Source organism: Onychostoma macrolepis, chromosome 21 (genome assembly GCF_012432095.1).
Source record: "Onychostoma macrolepis isolate SWU-2019 chromosome 21, ASM1243209v1, whole genome shotgun sequence".
NCBI classification, from domain to species: domain Eukaryota; kingdom Metazoa; phylum Chordata; class Actinopteri; order Cypriniformes; family Cyprinidae; genus Onychostoma; species Onychostoma macrolepis.
Genome location: NC_081175.1, coordinates 11,927,201 through 11,947,575, shown reverse-complemented (window position 1 = coordinate 11,947,575; position 20,375 = coordinate 11,927,201). Strand labels below are relative to the sequence as shown.

Below are 20,375 nucleotides of genomic sequence, written 5' to 3'. Positions count from 1 at the left end.
GATTCTTGAGCAATGTCTCACTGAGGTGAAACATTCCAGATATAGTGCAAAATTGGCTGTAAAAATAGAAAGGGCAGCACAAATGATATGCTTTTAAAACATTCGTGGCATTGCCACTGTAACAGCATTACATATTTACACTTACATTAACATCACGTTAAATAGGCCTACTTAAGCTTTACACACGTTTAATATATTGTCACTTGTGTACTGTGTGATTCCTGTGCTTCACTATTTTGAGACCGAGGCTGTGTCTATAAACATACCGTGCTGCCTATCTAGAGAGAATTTATGAGAACCATCTGTTTATTCGAAACCGAAAATGCTGTCTAGGAAGTACGCTCACTAGGGTTTGCGACCAGCTTGCGCATGCGCAGTGACTCATTCTACTCACCGTCATGGCGGCTCCCGTAGACCTCGAGTTAAAGAAGGTAAAAAGGGGTTTACAGATTTATTCATAGAAACTAAACGGTTCTATTGCTTCGTCATTATAAATTTAGCAAATAAAGGGGGGTTTAAGCTCAGCTAGATTAGAATTATGGCATAGAACTGTAAAAGCGATGTGATATACCAGCATGCAACCTCGGTGCATTAGAAACGTTCATTTTTATTTAATTATTTTTGGTATAAAGTCAAAATATCACAGACATTACGCTTTTACTACTGTGAATGCCTTTTACTACTGTAAACCCTTTATAAATTTATATCTATACATACATGAAATGGTGTAGGAAGCTTACAAAATATCTCTCTCGTTTTGTTTAATTGTTGGTTATTTGACGTTAACTTTGTTGCTGCTTATTCGTAAATACGATATTTTTGATGCATGTAATCTATGATTACCATTATGAACGTCTTGCAAAAATAGAAAGGCTACCCTTCCTCAGGTTCCTCTATTATAACTTTCTCATTCACATCCAATACAAACATGTGTTTAAAGGCATGAGAAAAGTTGATGATATTGCATTTGAAATGTCATTTAACTCAAACTGCAATCCTCACATCTGTATGCCACAGGCCTTTGCAGAGCTGCAGGCTAAAATGATTGACACCCAGCAAAAGGTGAAGCTGGCTGACCTGCAGATCGAACAGCTGAGCCGCATGAAGAAGCACGCCAACCTCACGCACGCAGAGATCACGTCTCTCCCTAACAGCACCCGCATGTATGAGGGAGCGGGACGCATGTATGCACATTTTTGTTGGTGTAAAATCTGCCCTGAATGAGAATTATTTACTCTGTTCATTGTTTTGACCTTCTTCTCACTTTTTTTCCAGGTTCATTTTACAGTCAAAAGATGAGATCGCCAATCAGCTTTTGGAAAAGCAGAAGACGGCGGAAGAGAAGATCAAGGAGCTTGAGGTAAGTTAGCACTGTCATGCACCTCAGTGCTGTTAATTCTCAGGAATACTTATTTACATGTTTACATCTGGTATTAACATCCATCTCTTAAGATCCGATCACTAGTGTTCAGTGCAGGTGTAAACAAAGTCTAAAGCATTTTGCAATCCAGTCACTAAACCCACATTTTGGTGCATTTATTGCATTAGTGTAAATACTAATATGTAATTGCCTACTCGTCTGTCGATCAACGATTGACAAAACGATTTGCTGTTTATGTATCATCTTGAAAAATATGAAATTTGTAAAAATTAGTGCTGTCAAACGATTAATCGCGATCGCATCCAAAATAAACGTTTTTGTTTACATAATAAATGTGTGTGTACTGTGTATATTTATTATGTATATAAAGACACACACATACAGCATATATTTTGTATTTACGTGTATATATTTAAATAAATTATATCATACATAAATATATTTAATATATACAATGGTGTGAAAAAGTGTTGGCCCCCTTCCTGATTTTTTTTTTTTTGCATATTTGTCACACTTAAAAGATTCAGATCATCAAACAAATTTTAATATTACATGAAGATAATGCAAGTAAATACAAAATGCAGTTTTTAAATGATGATTTCATTTATTAAGGGAAAAAAGCTGTCCAAACCTACCTGGCCCTACGTGTAAAATTAATTGCCCCCTCCTATTAAATCATGAAAGAACTGTGATTAACCACATTATTTTAGAAAGCTGAGTTAAATTTCACTAGCCAAACCCAGGCCTGATTACTGCCAGACCTGTTGAATCAAGAAATCACTTAAATAGAACCTGTCTGAAAAATTGAAGCATGTTTAAAGAGCAACACATCATTCTACAATCTTAATAAATTCATAAAGAGATGAAAAACAAAATAGTTTACATGTATCAGTCTGGAAAGGGTTATAAAGCCATTTCTAAGGCTTTGGGACTCCAGCAAACCATAGCCAAAGCCATTATCCACAAATGGAGAAAACTTGGAACAGTGGTGAACCTTCCCAGGAGTGGCTGGCCTACCAAAATTACTCCAAGAGCACAAAGACGACTCATCCAGGAGGTCATAAAAGAACCCAGAACAACATCTAAAGAACTGCAGGCCTCACTTGCCTCAATTAAGGTCAGTGTTCATGATTCAACAATAAGAAAGAGACTGGGCAAAAACAGCATCCATGGGAGAGTTCCAAGGCAAAAGCCATTGCTGACCAAAAAGAACACAAAGGCTCGTCTCACATTTGCCAAAAAATATCTTGATTATCCCCAAGATTTTGGGCAAATATTCTGTGGACTGACGTGACAAAAGGAAGGTGTGTGTCCCGTTACGTCTGGTGTAAAACCAACACAGCATTTCATAAAAAGAACATCATACCAACAGTCAAACATGGTGGTGGTAGTGTGATGGTCTGAGGCTGCTTTGCAGCTTCAGAACCTGGATGACTTGCCATAATTGATGGAACCATGAATTCTGCACTCTATCAGAAAATCCTGAAGGAGAATGTCCGGCCATCAGTTTGTGACCTCAAGCTCAAGTGCACTTGGGTTATGCAGCAGGACAATGATCCAAAACACATCAGCAAGTCCACCTCTGAATGTCTCAAGAAAAACAAAATTAAGGTTTTGGAGTGGCCAAATCAAAGTCTGGACTTAAATCCAATTGAAATGCTGTGGCATGACCTTAAACAGTCCATTCATGCTCGAAAACCCTCCAATGTGGCTGAATTAAAACAATTCTGCAAAGAAGAGTTGGCCAAAATTCCTCCACAGCGCTGTAACAGACTCATTGCCAGTTATCGCAAACGCTTGATTGCAGTTGTTGCTGCAAAGGGTGACACAACCAGTTATTAGGTTTAGGGGCAAGCACTTTTTCACACAGGGCCATGTGGGTTTGGATTTTGTTTTCCCTTCATAATAAAAAACTTCATTTAAAAACTGCATGTTGTGTTTACTTGTGATATCTTTGATTAATATTTCAATTTGTTTGATGATCTGAAACATTAAAGTGTGGCAAACATGCAAAAAAATAATCAGGAAGGGGGCTTCACACCACTGTAAATGTAACACATTTTTCTGAAATTGATGTGTTTCTTAAATATACATGTGTGTATTTATATATACATAATAAATATACACAGTACACACACATATATTATGTAAACAAAAACCTTTATTTTGCATGCGATTATTCGTTTGACAGCACTAATAAAAATACATATACAGATTGCACAGAACTGTTAGCAATGATAAAATTCAGATATAGCAAAAATAATATTCGGATATTTTGTAGACTCTGTTTGCAACTTTGTGTTTTAATTTTTTTTAAATATATTATTATTAATATAATTGTTATTTTACTGTTTTGTGCTTTACACAACTGTTAAAAGTTGGGGGTCAATAAGGATTTTTTTTTTTTTTAGGAAATTGATGCTTTTGTTTAGCGAGGATGCATTAAATTGAGCAAAAGTAAGAATAAAGGCATTTATAATGTTATGAAAGATTTCTATTTAAGACGAAATGTATCACGGTTTACACAAAAATATTAAGCAGCACAACTATTTTCAACACTGATTATTAAAAAAAAAATGTTTCTTGAGCACCAAATCAAACATCATGTGACACTGAAAGCTGGAGTGGTTGCATAAACTTAAAAAAAACAAAAAAAAAAAAACATAAAATTTAAATAGTTTAATATTTCACAATAATACTGTTTTTGCTGTATTTATGATCAGATAATTGCAGTCTTGGTCAGCAAAAGCCCATACTTTTGAACAGTCATGTACGTGCATTGATATAGTGACAGTGATATATGCACTCATGAATGAAATTCAATCACAGGATATTCATTTAAAGTGCATGTGGTGTAAGTGGTAATGCATTTAGGTTGACCACTTGTGATCAAATCACCCAAGACAGATGTTAACAGGTAGAACCTATATCTTGTATTTGTAGCCAGATTATACCAATTTTTTTTCCTCTTCTTAAAGTGTCAGAAAGCATTAAGATTGTTGAATTACTTTGTCATGGTTCAAATTTATTTTTATTAATGACACTGGACCACATTTTTTAATGCAAATTGGTGTATAAATAGTATGTTAATGCAGAGAGAATTTCAGTTTTGTGTGTGTGGCTTTTAGTGTTTACACAGAAGGAATGCTTAACTTCTGTTTCTTTAGAAATGTTTGTGCGGTTATTTTTTCCCTTGAGCTGTGTTTGCGTGCTTCTCCCACAGTTTTGCAAGTACACTCAGAATTTCACACTCTGTGTTTGTGGGCAGAAGCCCCCAGTCTTGTTTTAGCTCCATGGTGTGTTCAGGGGGAGGTATGTGTGGTTAAAATGATAGGTGTACGTCACAGCGTTCCCATCACTATGGTAAAACCACATGAGCTACAGAGCCCTCATGATATACTTATCTTCTCATAAACATTCACATGCTGCATGTTGTATTATTAGTGCTGTCAGTGTCATCCTTTCGCCTGGACTTTTCCTTTATTTGGAATGAAGTCCTTATTTGTGAACAATGTACAGCCAAACCCCCTATGTTTGTTTTTGTAAAATACTGAAGAGTTTGTGAGGTTATCCACTGACAGTCTGAGAAAGCTACACTGGAAGTTTGTATGTGGTGAAAAAAATTGTGAAAGGAATGACGTATTCATTCTTGATTTGACTTACCAAAAACTCATTGTAGGAAATTGTGATGTCAGATTACATCGTCATCATCGTCAAGTGGGCTTCTATGAAAATGACTGATGCAGTGGCACATCATGTTTTTCCTTTTGTGGGGAAATGTATCGTAGATGTTGTCAGGTTTGAGGTTTCTCTGGAATTGGATTGCTTGTTTTGTTAATTTTTTTTGTGACCAGGTGGCTGTAGATTTAAAAAAAAAAAAAAAAAAAAAATTGTATAATGCATTGATTTCTTTCTGATCATTCATTTTTTTATTTTATAAATAACACTGTAACCAAATTTAAAAGTCAGCCATTCTTTAATGAGCTATATTCTTTTATTATTTATGGAATGTATTACTGTAAGTCTTTTATAATCCTGTTACAGTTACTTTTCTAAAACATAATTATTGTGTACGTTACTGATCAAAAGTTTTAAAGAAATTAATACTTTTATTCCGCAAAAATGCATTAAATTGATCAAAAGTGACAATAAAGGCATTGATAATCTTGCAAAAGATTTCCATTTTAAATAAATGCTGTTCTTTTGAACTTTTTAGTCAGAAAAGAATCCTGAAAAAAATATATCACAGTTTCCACAAAAATACTTTGATAAGAAACGAATGAAGGATCATGTGACACTGAAGACTGGAGTAATGGCTGCTGGAAATGCAGCTTTGCAATCACAGGAATAAATTATCTTAAAATTGTTTTTTTTTTATTGTAATATTTCATAATATTACCATTTAACTGTCATTTTGTGAAAAAAATCTTACAACCCCAAACTTTACAATTTTTTTCCCATAACACATATTTTACTCAATATTATTATAGCACTTGCTCACTGTTAAGACAAGCGGTTTTTCAAATTGGAAATACAGCGCCCTCCAAAAGTATTGGAACAGTAAAGACAAAATTGTTCTGTTGGCTGTGGAGTCAAGACATTTGCAAATATGATGAAAAGATGAATATGAGACAAAACTACAGAATGTCACATTTTATTATTGTATGTCTATTAATTTTAGTTTATAACGTAAGATATGCATAGAACATAATATAGAATATAATAGTAAAACCTAATTAACAAGCTGAAGAAAGCATCTCTCACACATGAAACAGCACAAGCTCTTAGTACCTCGCATTACACTTTGTTCTGTGGTCATTGTTCAAATGCATATTACTATATCCAGTCCGTAATGAAATTACGACACTGCTTGTGCTTGCAAAATTACCAACCAAATACAAAATTGACTGTATTTGGTGCTTAATGGGTGTTTATTTCAGACCCTCTGTGTAACACTAGCACACCGTTATGCAGCACATGAAGCAGATCCTGAGCTTTGAGTTTGTGACCACATCAGTCGCAAATTGAACAAAAGCGTTCAGACAAAGTTCACATGCTTCTCACTGATGTCAATGACAGAGTAAAAAGGCAGCTGTTCATGTTTTTACCTGAAACTCAGGTGCGTGTGTGACCACCTGTAGCCTCATGGGAGGTCCTGCTTTCTGATCAGAGGCCTTCTGTGTCAAACAGCTTTCAGATCAGTGCAGTTATTTTTAACTTGCATGACATGAGTGGGATACAGCAGGCTTTTGCTGGAAACTTCCCCATATTTGCATTTTTCCTACTCAAGATATGACCCCAGTCAGGTGCAATGTTTTAATGAAACAGTACAGCCTGTCATCGAGGTGTCACAGCAAGAGACGTTTCATTATTCTTGAAAGATATTTTAAGATTATGCAAGTTTGGAAAATTCCATGAAGGATGAGAATAAGCATTTATTTCCTTATGATGGGAATTTAAACCCATGTTCTAAAAATACCGTTAATTTTATACAATGCACAATGATACTTTAAGAATGATCCAATTGCTTATCAGACTAAATAAACTTTTAATCAGTCCATGAATGTCTGGATTACAGCCCCTTGATATGAGTGTATGAAGCGATGTGGCCTGTGACGCAGTGAGGTACAGTAGTCTAGCTCGCTTTTCATCTGTCTGGGTCTGATGTGTCATGCAGAATCATTGCTTCATCGCTCTCCAGCTCTGAGTCTGTGTTGAAAATGTAGATCAAAACGCTTTTTGATCAAGTCATGATGACCTTGTGCAAGTATTTACCCTTTGGCTATAAACATCAAGTATCAGATGTATAGAGTGTAGACATTAAATCCTTTCCTCCTTTCTTTCTCGTTCTTTCTTTCTTTTCTTTTTATTTTCTTTCTTATATACAGTACTTGTCTTAATATTTATTTTTTTATAGTAGAGATGGGCGTTTTAAATTTTATAATAAACAATGTTTTAAATTTAAAATGAAGATTTTATAACTATTTACAAATATATACATTACCATTTAAATGTTTGGGGTCAGTATGATTTTATTTAAAGAAATTAAGAGTTGTAAAGTATTAAATTCAGCAAGGATGCATTCAGTTAATCAAAAGTGACAGTGAAGAGTTTTGTTGCAAAAGATTTTTATTTCAGGCTGTTTTTTAAAATTTCTATTCATCTAAGAATTCTTTTGAACAAAAAGTGTCATGATTTTCACAAAAATATGCATTGGTGAGCATAAGAGACTTGTTTTAAAAATGTACCCCAAACCTTGATAGGTAGTCTGTAAACTTTAGCTACATCCGAACTACTGCATTTGATGAAGAACTTTTAATTGCAACACACTGCTTTTGCCATATAGAATACTATGGAAGCAGTCATATTTGGACGTGGGATTTTTCACATTTTTATTATTTCATGTTATTAATCAAGCAATAATTGCAATTTAGTCTATTAGCCTTTTCAAAAATATTCTTTGCTTTGAGTGACACTGCAGAAGTATGATGTCAGAGTGATATGGGTAATGCATTTCCTTGTTTATCCAAGATGTCAAGGTAAAACTGTTTACATAATTTGAATAATGTATTTACTAATTAATTACTCATCTACTTCCCAACTTTTCATATGCACATCCGTTGCTTCACTTAAAGCTATTTACATTGTTTGCAGGAACTGTACATTTAAAAGGCAAATGAGCTGAGAGGAAATGCACCTGAAGTGTGCATGAGGGCTGTGTGATCATGGGCGTTCACTCATATGCAGTATTTCTGAGCTGTGTGTGTGTTCTGGCCCAGACTGTGTGTTCTGCGTCGTGTCTGGGCCTGTCTGTCTTTGGCTGCGGTGCGCTGGGCAGTTTGGGTGTAATTCCAGGCTCGGCTGCGACATCATCCTGAATAAATGCAGGGCTGGTGACTCCTGGAAAGAGGCCCAGGGCTTCCCTGGTGGTGCAGCCCAACCCCGTTGTAAGAAGTGCCTCGTCAAACCTGATGACAGCTTGTTTCATTACACTGTGACATATCCCATAGTGACCAGGGTCTGGATTCTAACAGCATTCCTAGAAATTTATTCTTAACTGCTATCTTCTTCTCATTTTCTAACTTAAAAATAAATGTAAGAATATTCTGTATATTTTTAAATAATGTTCTTATCTTTTTTTCATAAGGTTGTTCTTAGGACAAAACTTCCTAAAAATATTTTTAAAATTCTTCAAATTAATTGAAAATGACCTCTTAGAGTTAAAGTGTCTTAAAGGGTTAGTTCATCCAAAAATGAAAATTCTGTCATTAATTACTCACCCTCATGTCGTTCCAAACCCGTAAGACCTTCGTTCATCTTCAGAACACAAATTAAGATATTTTGGATGGAATCTGAGAGCTCTCTGACCCTCCCATAGACAGCAAGGATATTACCACAATCAACATACAGAAACGGAGCAAGGACATCGGTAAAATAGTCCATGTGACATCAGGGGTTTAACCGTAATTTTACAAAGCTATGAGAATATTTTTTGTGTACAAAGAAAACAAAAATAACGTCTTCATTCAACAATTTGTCTCCTCCGTGGCACCCTATAACGCCACTTTGGAGAGTACCCCAGAACCTAATCAACGTAATGAGCGTTGTTTACATTCAGCATGCACGTGCTCTCTACTGAATGTAAACAACTCTGATTACGTTGATAAATTGTTATTATTGTTTTCTTTGCGTACAAAAAAGTATTCTCGTAGCTTCGTAAAATGACGGTGTTCGATGTTCTTGCTACGTTTCTGTGCGTTGATCGTGGTAATGTCCTTGCTGTCTATGGAGGGTCAGAGAGCTCTCAGATTCCATCCAAAATATCTTAGTTTGTAGATGAACGAAGGTCTTACAGGTTTGGAACGACATGAGGGCGAGTAATTAATGACAGAATTTTCTTGAAAAGTAAGATGTTTAATTAATTTATAGCATTTCAAATAATAAGAATTACAACATAATGGTGCATTCTCACAGGGCGTTGGCATTAACGCTTCTCATTTAGTTTCAGTGGGTGACGTCATGCGTTGCCGAACTGAATTGTGGATCCGTTGCGTCGCACCACTGACGTTGCTTGTGGCAAAAGTTAATAAACATTTGAAGTGCCAATGCAGGCGTCGGCCAATCAGAACGCCTTAAGCAAATGCTGTAGTGCAGATGCTAGCCAGTTACGTTCATGCAACACCAGAAAAGTAATGTGATTGGCTGTTGGTACTATGACAGTCTCGTCGGCACCAAGCTTCAGACATCAAGCATCGACTCCGACGCCCCGTGTGAATGTACCATAACTCTAGCCACATGTAATGCATATTACTATTACTAGGGATGTTAATACTACTTTTTAAGTTACTATTAAGTTGATCTGTGAGTCTTTGGTAACAACTACCATGAAATAAGAGAAGTGTGCTTAGAAACATTCTTACAAACTTTTTTTAAAGGGATAGTTCACCCAAATGAAAATTCTGTCATCATTTACTCACCCTCATGTCGTTCTATACCCATAAGACTTAACAAATTAAACCTGAGAAACTTCTGTCCCTCCATTAAACGTCCAGGTAACTAAAACACACAAAAAATCATAAAGGCACAGAGAAATTAATCTATATGAATCAAGTCTTTTCTATGAATCTAAATCTTGTAAAGAGGCATATGTATATATGTAAATATCGCTTATATTTAAGTTAGTCTTTCATTTACATAAGCAATGATTGACATGCATACATAAAACGCATCACACGTGGTAAATACAGAAGCTTATGTGCGTCACGTTCTAGAACAACGTTTGAGCCTCTGTTTTCAAGATGATCTTTAAAAAAAATGTATTCTTGTCTGTGAATCTTGCCCCAGACACACATTTTCCACTTATCCAAACGTCATAAATCAATTGTTGGTTTTAAGGCCAGTTCACACTGCGTTGGTAGCCGACCGAATACAGTACGTCACTTCTCAGACATTCCAAGACCCGACAAACGCCGATTTAACATGTTCAGTTGGCGAAAACAAGTGCCAACCAATGCCAACAGATGCCAAGAGTGGTAACACACTGATCAAACAAAACCAAGACGAACGTGTCTGTTGGCGTTTGTTGGCGTCTGTCGGTGCAGTGTGAATTGGCTTTTAAGGGCACCGATATAATGATGGTGATTGTTAGCGTTTGAAAGACAACCCCTGAGTCACACAAATGTTTCAGAAGCCTCCTTGCTTTTTTAACGCCTGTGTACAGTCAAACCGCATAGCTGCCATTTTCCGCCTAGTACATACTGAGACCGCATTTAGACCACAGGGGGCGAATGAACTCGTGGCTCCTTTGGCCTCTGTATTTGTGCAGCCCAGACGCAAAGCAATACGTTACGAGGTAACACGATGTTGTCAGCATCTGAGCGTCGCCTTGGCCTACTCACCACCCTCGTGATCCCCATACATGACTGATGACTCCTGGGGTGACAATAACCCCACTGCTGGTTCCGTTATGAGCTCATAATTGGCCCGTGATGCAGGTGGGCTGCGTGCCCGCAGCGGGGGGAGGGTCTGTTGTGAAGCGTGTGAGAAAACCTGTTGACAGGGCTGTTATGGATCTGTCAGCCCTCTTCCCTGAGTCTCACCGGGGGTATTGTTTGCTGCATTTGCAGTGAAAGATGTGAGAAGCTTGTTATTAATACTCCAAAGGCAGCGGGAGGGAGATGCTGCAGATTTAGTTGCATGGCTTGGGTGTCAGTGCATGGGACAAATGTCCTTACATGGCACTTTCATGCCTACATCTTCTTTGAGACGTGTGATGGGTCTCCTCACACCCGCTGTGCTGCCCCTCATTTGACTTTGTACCCTTGAGCTTGGCAGTGGCACAGGATTATACTTGTATAGAATTATCTTTTTAAGAGTGCCCATCAAATTTGGCAGGGATGTTTTTTAGTGCATGCTCAAAGAATTTGGAAGAGAAAATATTGGACAGTATGAAAATAAAACAAAAATTGTGTATAATACATCTCTTCAGTCCAAAATTTGGACTGGCCCCGCCACAAAAGAAAGACTGATTTTTAAAATCAAAATTGAAAAGTTTCTTTTTTTTAACAAACTTCTTTTAGTTTGTTTTTCTGTCTATCAAAAATATACCACCGTTCAGATGTTTGCGGTTGGTAAGATCTTTTATTTGATCAGAAATAAATAGTAATAAAATGAAATCTTACTACAATTTAAAATAACTGTTTTATATTTTAATATATAATTTATTCCTGTGATGGCAAATCTGAATTTTTTCAGTAATTATTCCAGGCTTAAGTGTCACATGATCCTTCATAAATCATTTCTTGTTATCAATGCTAAAAACATTTGCGTTAATATTTTATTTATTATATTTATTTATTATACATTTCATATTTCAGTGTTTTGCTGCTCAAGAAATATTTATTATTAATATTAATGTGGAAACAGTGATTTTTTTTTTTTTTGGTAACAATGCAAGTCTCTACTGTCACTTTTGATCAACCTAATGCATCCTTGCTAAATAAATGTATTCATTTAAAAAAAAAAAAAAAAAAAACAATTACACAGACTTATTGTAAATAGACAATAGACAAAAAAATAGTTTGTGAAAACTGACTGATTTGTAGTTTTTAAGATGTTATGCATTTTTGCAGTTTCGACAAAACCTCATCCATGTTAGCCAGCTAGATGAACTAACATTATATAACACTGGTTCAGCTGACCCGAAACTCTCAATGGCAGTATATTGGGGGGTTTGGTTGCTTGTTGATAGCGTGAGGTTATTGATGCTTGTAACCTGGAAACTGTGTAAACATAAAATGAAGCATGAATATTGGACAATAAAAAACCAAACGCAGAGAGGGGACTTTGCCTTGTCATTTGCCATGTCCACCACACTGTCGCCACTGACATTCATGGATTCCTCACCCCTCCATTTTTATGTAGGTGTTTCTGTAATTATCGTAATAACAACAATCAAAACTACAGTTTATCTTTGCTGCATTCAAGGCCAATGCACCAGATACAACTAAAGTTCCTGTTTCAGTGGCACTCCTAAGAATTCACCTTTTGTTTCTGCGAGACAAACATTCCTGCTGCTCAAAGCCAGTTTGTGCTTTCAATTCAGAATGAAGCATTTCACCCCGAGGCACCTTCCACTTCCATTTTTCTAGAATTATATTTTGCAGTTGTTTGTTTTGGACTTTGCTAAAGCTGAATCTCAACACATGAAGATCTGCAACTCTTCTTTGCCGCTCATCCGTTCCGTCAGCCTTTGCGGCAGGTCAGCGCTTTTCAGAAGCGTCACCTCTGCCTCTCGTAGCGGAGCCGGCAACAACAAAGGGCTCTTTTACGGCAGTGTCTGCGCAGACTATCTGCCCTGTCATCTGTGCTCTGACAGAAGTCACTATGGGCGGCCCTCGCTCCCATGAGAGGATCCATTCAGGCCACAACAATGAAGGCTTCTGCAGCCCGATTCAGAGCGAACCGCAGAAGAGAGAGCCACAAGACCTCTCTTTGTGCCTTCTTCCGCATTGTTCTGGGAAGGTCAGTCTTCTGAGGTATCATTATCCGCATGGAGAATAGTGTTTCCATAACACAACGTGTTTGGGCAAAGGGGAATCCCTCATTAACTGCTGGACTCATACCTTTGATGACAACCGGTTTAGTCCTGAATTTGGTGCATTGATTGATCTTATATGCTTTTGTTATTTTGAGTGACCGACCATTTAGGGTTGAATTTATTTATTTATTTATTTTTTGTTCCTGATGACTTTTAATATTCCATTGTTACTGTTGAGATTATTTTAAGTGCCACAACTGAATTCAGAAATCAAGTTTTCCCTGTGTATGCTGTAAAATTGCACTGTAAAAATTATCCTGGTAAATTTATGGCAGATGCCAGAATAATTCTGTAAAAATAAATACAGTAAATATCTATGCATATTTACAGAACAACCTGTAATTTTCTAAAGAATTTTCCAGACCACACTTCTACTAAAAATTTTTAAAATATACTGAAAATTACAAATAATAACAGAGATGGTAAAGAGAAAGACACATCAAAGTACAAAGTAGCTTTTCTGAGGTAAATACTAATATATAGTATAACATGCACAGTGTCATATACACCGATACAAAACACTAAAATGATGCAATAAACATTAATTAACTTAAGTTGTAAAATAAAACCCTAACATACATAGTGTAAGAAACACAAAAACTATAAGACACACAATTATCTTAAAAAAACAAAACAAATACAACCATCATGTGTGAAGTGTCATACAGGGAATTCTGGAAATGTCAGTTTACGGGTTTCCAGTGTAAATGATAATATGCATTGTTTTTTCCCCATGAATTCTACATTTAAAAGTATTTTACTCTGAAATGTTACCTGTATATTATGTTTTTATTAAAAGTTATTAAAAGTTTTTATTGTTGCATTTTTACAGTCTTTCACAGTTAAAATTACAATAATTTTTGATTTTCAGAAGTTCACTGCAAAAAATATGGAGACTAGTGTTACAGGTATTATGTGGTGGTATTGGTGCCTGTATTTTACAACTTATATATATATATATATATATATTGATATATATTGATTATATATATATATATATATATATATTGATACAACAGTATATTTCATGATATCATGTTAATAAAAAGTGATATGTTTATATGTGCCTTAAAATGGACTAAAATGATAACGACCATAATAATGTAGATGCAAACAGAATTGGCCTGTCCATAACACATGATCAGTACATACCCACAAAGACAAAATACCATCTAGGCAATACACAAATAATGCAATAAACATGAACTAAATAACAAATTAGAAATAAAGTATTAAAAATAAAGAAATTTATCACAAAACACCCTAATGTACATTATTAATAAAAACAAACATACATTTGACAGTATTTTACAGTAAAAAGTTTAGAAAATGTGATTTTAAAACCATTTAAAATTTTGTTACCAGTAAGTTACTGATATATGTTAAGGTTACTTATTTAAAGTATTTTTAGTGTGACAGAATTATCAAAGGGAGCTGGATTTAAATGGTTCTATTTCATAGACAAGAGCTCAATGGAGATGTCCAAAACTGAGAAAGACACACACATTCAATATACCAAGCAGGACATTCATGGAGTCAAAAGATTGATTGTTTTACACTCGGCTCAGTCGAGCTGTGTAGGAGGCAAACGGCACTTAGTTAGGATCGTTTCTGTTCCTGCACTTAACAGCTAGTTTCAGCTTGCCTAAACACGAATATAATAGTAGTCAACACAAACAGTTTTCTGCTGAATTTTCCATGCGTCTCTGGAGCTTCTTTTCTTTTGCATATGATTCACAAAGCATACAGGGAAGAGGATTCCCCTTCAGTTGTTCAGCTCACACTCCAGTGCTCTTTTTATAGCATACCTGCCCCACCCAAAACGCAAACAAGATAAATCAGTAAATAAACCACTGGAATGTATGTTTATCTTCTTCAGTGCAGCAGCTGACTCTGAACAGTGAGTTCAGTCCATGAAGGATTTGTCAGACTGATTCAAACCAATAGTCTTTTTGAAATGATTTATTAAAAGAACCGACTCATTTGCTCAGGAATCAAACTGCACAGGCCATGCTTTGTGTTTTCACATGTAACAAACATATTGGGCTGCACAACTGTTTTAAACATTGATTATAATGAGAAATGTTTTTGAGCACAAACTCAGCATAATGATTTCTGAAGGATCATGAGAAAGTGAAGTCTGGAGGAATGACTGCTGAAAATTCAGCTTTCCAATCACAAAGATAAATTGCATGTTTAAATATCTTCAAATAGAAAACTGTTATTTTTCATTTGTAATAATATTTCACAATATTACAGTTTTTATTGTATTTTTGATCAATAAATACGGCCTTGTTGAGCATAAAAGGCTTCTTTCCCCCCAAACATTAGAATGTTAGTAGTTAACTACGGTGCCCGCGAGGTGACATGGTCAGTTCACTTAGTTGTGTCGTGGCCACGAGGTATTAATCCGTGGGAATCTGATATTTCGTGGCCACGAGATCATTTTGTCGAGGGAACGACATCCATTTCTCGTGGCCACAAGTTCAATGCGTAAACAAACCTGTGTGACCATAGCAACCCGGGATTATCAGATATTATCATAAAACATTTTTATTAACATTAAACATTTAATTTAATATTTGTATAGGCTATTATTATTATTATTATTATTATTATTATTATTATTATTATTATTGTACATTAACTTATAGGGTTATATTTTTATATTTGTTATATGTGACCCTGGACCACAAAACCAGTCTTAAGTCGCTGGGGTGTATTTGTAGCAATAGCCAAAAATACATTGTATGGGTCAAAATTATTGATTTTTTTTTTTTATGCCAAAAATCATTTGGCCATTAAGTAAAGATCATGTTCCATGAAGATATTTTGTAAATTTCCTACTGTAAATATATCAAAACTTAATTTTTGATTAGTAATATGCATTGCTAAGAACTTAATTTGGACAACTTTTAAAGGCGATTTTCTCAATATTTAGATTTTTTTGGATCTTCAGATTCCAGATTTTATATATGAAACAGAATAGCTGTATCTCGGCCAAATATTGTCCTATCATAACAAACCGTGCATCAATGGAAAGCTCATTTATTCAGCTTTCGTATTATGTATAAATCTCAATTTTGAAAAATTAACCCTTATGACTGGTTTTGTGGTCCAGGGTCACACATATGCTTATTTTTCCTTTCAATTTTTATATCGCTTTACCTAGTTTTGTTTAATTATGCTATATTTGCTAGCCTACCATATATTTAGCAAATACTCTGAACGCTTGACAGTTATGCCAATAAAGTTTTGACTTTATGATTGTATTTATGCCCGTGTGTGATGATAAATGAGATTGAAATGAAAATTACATGAATGATTAATTCCTCAACAAAACACTGTATAGTATTTGTAATTATGGTCTATTACTTAGCTGAAATAAAATTAAATATAGCGTATGTTAAATTTAAACTGCATTCCAGTAAAAATTCCAGTCAGCGTAATCAAAGCTTTATTGGCATGTCGAGCATTTACAGTAGGCTGTTATTTACAATTCAGAACGTTAAGTAAAGAGATCGAAATGAAGGGAAAAAACGAATATACGAATATCAAAATATTACCAATAATAATAGGCTAATAATAATAATAATATACAAATATTACGGGAAAAAGACGATCAGTTAATCTACAAGACTGTGGGATGGAAAAATGTTTTCTTGTGGGCCTATTTTATTTTATGCACTTTATGTAACATTTCATGATAAACTTAATTTCAATTCTCACCATGGCACGTAATACAGTCCGGTAGCCATGGTAATAATTTAATAATGTGACTTCTATAATAATTAATATAATAATTTCTTAATTCTAAATAAAATATTAATGAATCCATCTCTGATAATCCCGGGATGCTATGGTCACGCAGGTTTGTTTACGCATTGAACTCGTGGCCACGAGAAATGGATGTTATTCCCTCAACATAGCACCTCGAGGCCACGAAATAAGGATGTCGTTACCTCGACAAAATGATCTCGTGGCCACGACATAATATCACGTTCCCACAAGTTATGATGTCATGGCCATGACACACTAAGTGAACCGACCATGTCACCTCGCAGGCACCATAGTTAACAGTGTCTTTTTGATGCCACTCGTCCAACTCTTGTCAGATTGATGCAGAGGGTAATGCAACATTCTGTGCACCACTGTTGGCCATTGTTTTCCCTCCTGTGTAATTTTCTGCCCTCTGAAATATTTTCATGACCTTTTCTCTGCCTTTCCAAGCACTGTGACCTATAAATTCCTGTTTTTATTTTCCTGTGGGGAGGTATGGGCAAGCTGATATCAATTGTTTTTGTATCTCTTATCATGCTTGCTCAGAGAAAATGTCCCTCCTCCTTATGCCATGTAGACTTGTCACAAAACAGATGTCATAGTGTGAAAAACCTATCAGACCTCACCCTCTCATTAAAAACAAGCAAGCATGTTGATAACCTGTATCAGCTGCATCTACAAACACGCATACAAAAATACACAAGCAGCTTTGTACGTAAACAGGCCGGACGAGGTTCCAAAAATAAACCTCTTCAATGAACAATTGGCTCTTGCTTTTTATAGGACCGAGTTCGGATATTCGTCTCATTCCATGTCCTTGTTTTGCGTATTTGTGACACATTTGGCGTTATTGAATGGAAAATATGTTGGCATGAATAAAAGCGCAACCAAATACCTCTCTTTTCATGCAATAATCAACATGTGTGTCTGTTACTAGGAAGACAAGACAATGCACTCCATAACCAGTGAAACAAGGAATTTGCTCTTTTTTTTTTTTTATTCTAAGCCACCAAAAGTTTAAATTCTGTCACTCTCATGTTGTTCCAAATCTATAATTCAAACATTTTTTTAATGAAACGTGGGAGATTTCTGTCCATTCCTCCAAAACCACTTCAAAAAGGAGATGATAAATTTTCCGTATGAATTGCGCAGTTTAATCGACAAATTTAAGACACAAACGCTTCATTTCAAGAGCCAAAAAGGTCTGCATTATCAATACCATGCCAATTTAAGAAGCACCTCACACTGAAGTTGCTTTCAAACCAAGCAACTTTCTGTTGTTCAATGTGGAGAAATCACTCGTCCTCACATGCAATTCGCAATTGCGTGGATTCCTATTGAAATTACTGGATTTCTCCCATTAAAATTTCCCAAAGTACAGCAAATGTAACCATGCCTTAACACAAAAAAATGGGTCATCAACCATACCTACACAAATAACTTTTCTCTCTCTCTCTTTTATTTATTTTTTTTATTAATTTTTTTTTTTTTTTGGCATCCATGTAACCAAATAGAACCAGTTGCGAAATCTGTGTGGAGAGAGCTTTCGTCCTCACACAAAATTCAAGATCCTGTGGATTCCTATTGAAATGACTGGATTTAGAAAATTCGCCAAACATTGGTAAATGTAGCTGCACCTAAAAACCTACTTTTACAATCTCTTTCCAATTGTTGATGGAATGAACTTTCAATGACAGGAGAGAAATCTCTCGAATAATCTCATTAGAAACATCTTTATTTTTGTTTCAAAGTCGTGCAGGTTTGGAACGCCATAAGGATGAGTAATTGATGACAGAATTGTAGTTTTTGGGTGAACTTTCGCTTTAAAGTTATTGTCATATCACTTGTTTTTTGAGAATCTAGCTAGTCGTGTGTGACTGAGGGGGGATGGAGGAAGGGTGGGGTTCCCAGACAGCAGTGAGCTAATGTGCAGTAATGCTTGGTTACAGATGTAAACACATGCCTATACTTTAATCATTACAGAGATGCCAGCCCACAAGCCACACGTTTCGACATAGAAGGACAATCCAGCCCACTTTTGGTTCTTTTGTGACGTCTCAAATCTTGACCTTGAAATTGTGATGCAAGGTATAAAAAACCTTTGCGCTGGATCAAGAATAATAAATGGTTTCGTAATGTGATATGTTTGGGTTGTTATATGTCAAAAATGGCTTTTTTCTTATTTATCTTGTGTTTGAGATGGTGCCACATCGCCTGGGGCAAAGGTTTTCTGTCTGTGTGTGTGTGTGTTGATATGCACTCTGTGCATTTGACTCACTTCTTTTGCAACACATTGTCGGAGGACTTCAGGTAGAGGCCTGTAATTGTAGAGTATCTCGGCCACTAACCAGGTGTCAGCCTGATTACACATCCTGGCACGTGTTGTGTAACAATCCATTTACACTTTCTCTAGCATGCAGGACCTTTGCTTTAACAGTCAGAAATTATCTGACTGAAAAAGGAAAGTTTTTTGTATTCAGACACTCAGAAACCTTTAACCTACTCAACCTGAGCAATCAAAGTTTAATTCATGTTAAGACTGTCTTTGAATATGATCCAAAAAAAGATCATCTTCTTATCTTATCACAAAGAATTTTAACAGCTCTGTCACGCAGTTTGGGGAGTAAAAGGGTGTGTTCAGACAGAAAAAGCCTTGTGATGTTTCCGAACTTGAAGTTATAACTGACTTGTTTTTGTATATTCCCTTTGTTTTCTCCACAGCAAAAGAAGACGTACCTGGAGCGCAGCGTTAAAGATGCGGAGGACAACATCAGAGAGATGCTGATGTCCAGGAGGGCCCAGTAAAACGCACTCACAACCGTCCACACGCAAAAAACCCCAAAACCCTTCTCCATCACCTTTGTACACCGTGCCCTCAGTTTGAACATGCTTTTGCATGTATTCGAGAATACTTGTGACTGCCGAGCTAGTGGGAGTCATTTGTCAGCTGAACACAGGAAGTTTATTTAGGTTAATAGTTAAAAATGAATGTACTGTTGACCGTCTGTCTAATGCTGATTTGTGTGATCTCTGACACCTGAGTATTCGGTAGGTCTGTTTAAGTTATTGTTTTGTTCAACTGTTCTTTTTTCTATGGTTTTGTAATAATACAAAACATTTTTTATGTAAGCAGGTGTTAACATGGTAATAAAGGTGACTGTTTAAAGACAAATCTGTGTGTATGTGTGTCATAAAGGCCTCAGACAGTAATTTAGATATGATCTGAATGATGTGGTACTTCATTGCTGTGTGTTTTGGGGATTGCTCTCTTCGTCACTGGTTTCCTGTCAGTCCCTCTGGGCATCCTCTTTCCCCCCTCATCTCTGTGTCTCCTTTCTTGTGTTCTTCTGATCCTATAGGCTGGTCTCTGAGAGAAATTTGTTGCATAAGCCTGTGCAAATTGAAACTGGAAAAGAGAATTTCCCCAGACTTCTGCTTAAATCTTCTCCAGACAGCCTTTCCTGTGTGCCGGCCTGCGTCTCATTCATTCGTGATGCAGATGTGTGTCTGCTTGATATCCTACTTCCTCAGAAGACGATGAATTGCATAAATAAAGGAATAGAGAATCTTTCTGATCAGTCAGTCGCAGCATTCTGCTGTAAAATATGTATATTA

The 20,375-nt window shown here is 36.0% G+C and overlaps 1 protein-coding gene across 1 annotated transcript; it reads left to right on the top strand.

Annotated features, from left to right (window-relative positions):
- The first annotated feature begins 295 nt into the window (after positions 1-295).
- Positions 296-19,946, top strand: pfdn1 (prefoldin subunit 1). Its single transcript, XM_058759253.1, has 4 exons — positions 296-431; positions 1,018-1,184; positions 1,276-1,360; positions 19,482-19,946. Exons 1-4 carry the CDS (start codon positions 399-401, stop codon positions 19,563-19,565), a joined length of 369 nt encoding a protein of 122 aa, XP_058615236.1. The 5' UTR covers positions 296-398; the 3' UTR covers positions 19,566-19,946.
- Positions 19,947-20,375: the final 429 nt, after the last annotated feature.

Coding starts and splice junctions, on each gene's coding strand:
- pfdn1 (XM_058759253.1), top strand. CDS start 399: ATGGCGGCTCCCGTAGACCTCGAGTTAAAGAAG. Junction 432..1,017: donor TAGACCTCGAGTTAAAGAAG/GTAAAAAGGGGT, acceptor TGTATGCCACAG/GCCTTTGCAGAGCTGCAGGC. Junction 1,185..1,275: donor TATGAGGGAGCGGGACGCAT/GTATGCACATTT, acceptor CTTTTTTTCCAG/GTTCATTTTACAGTCAAAAG.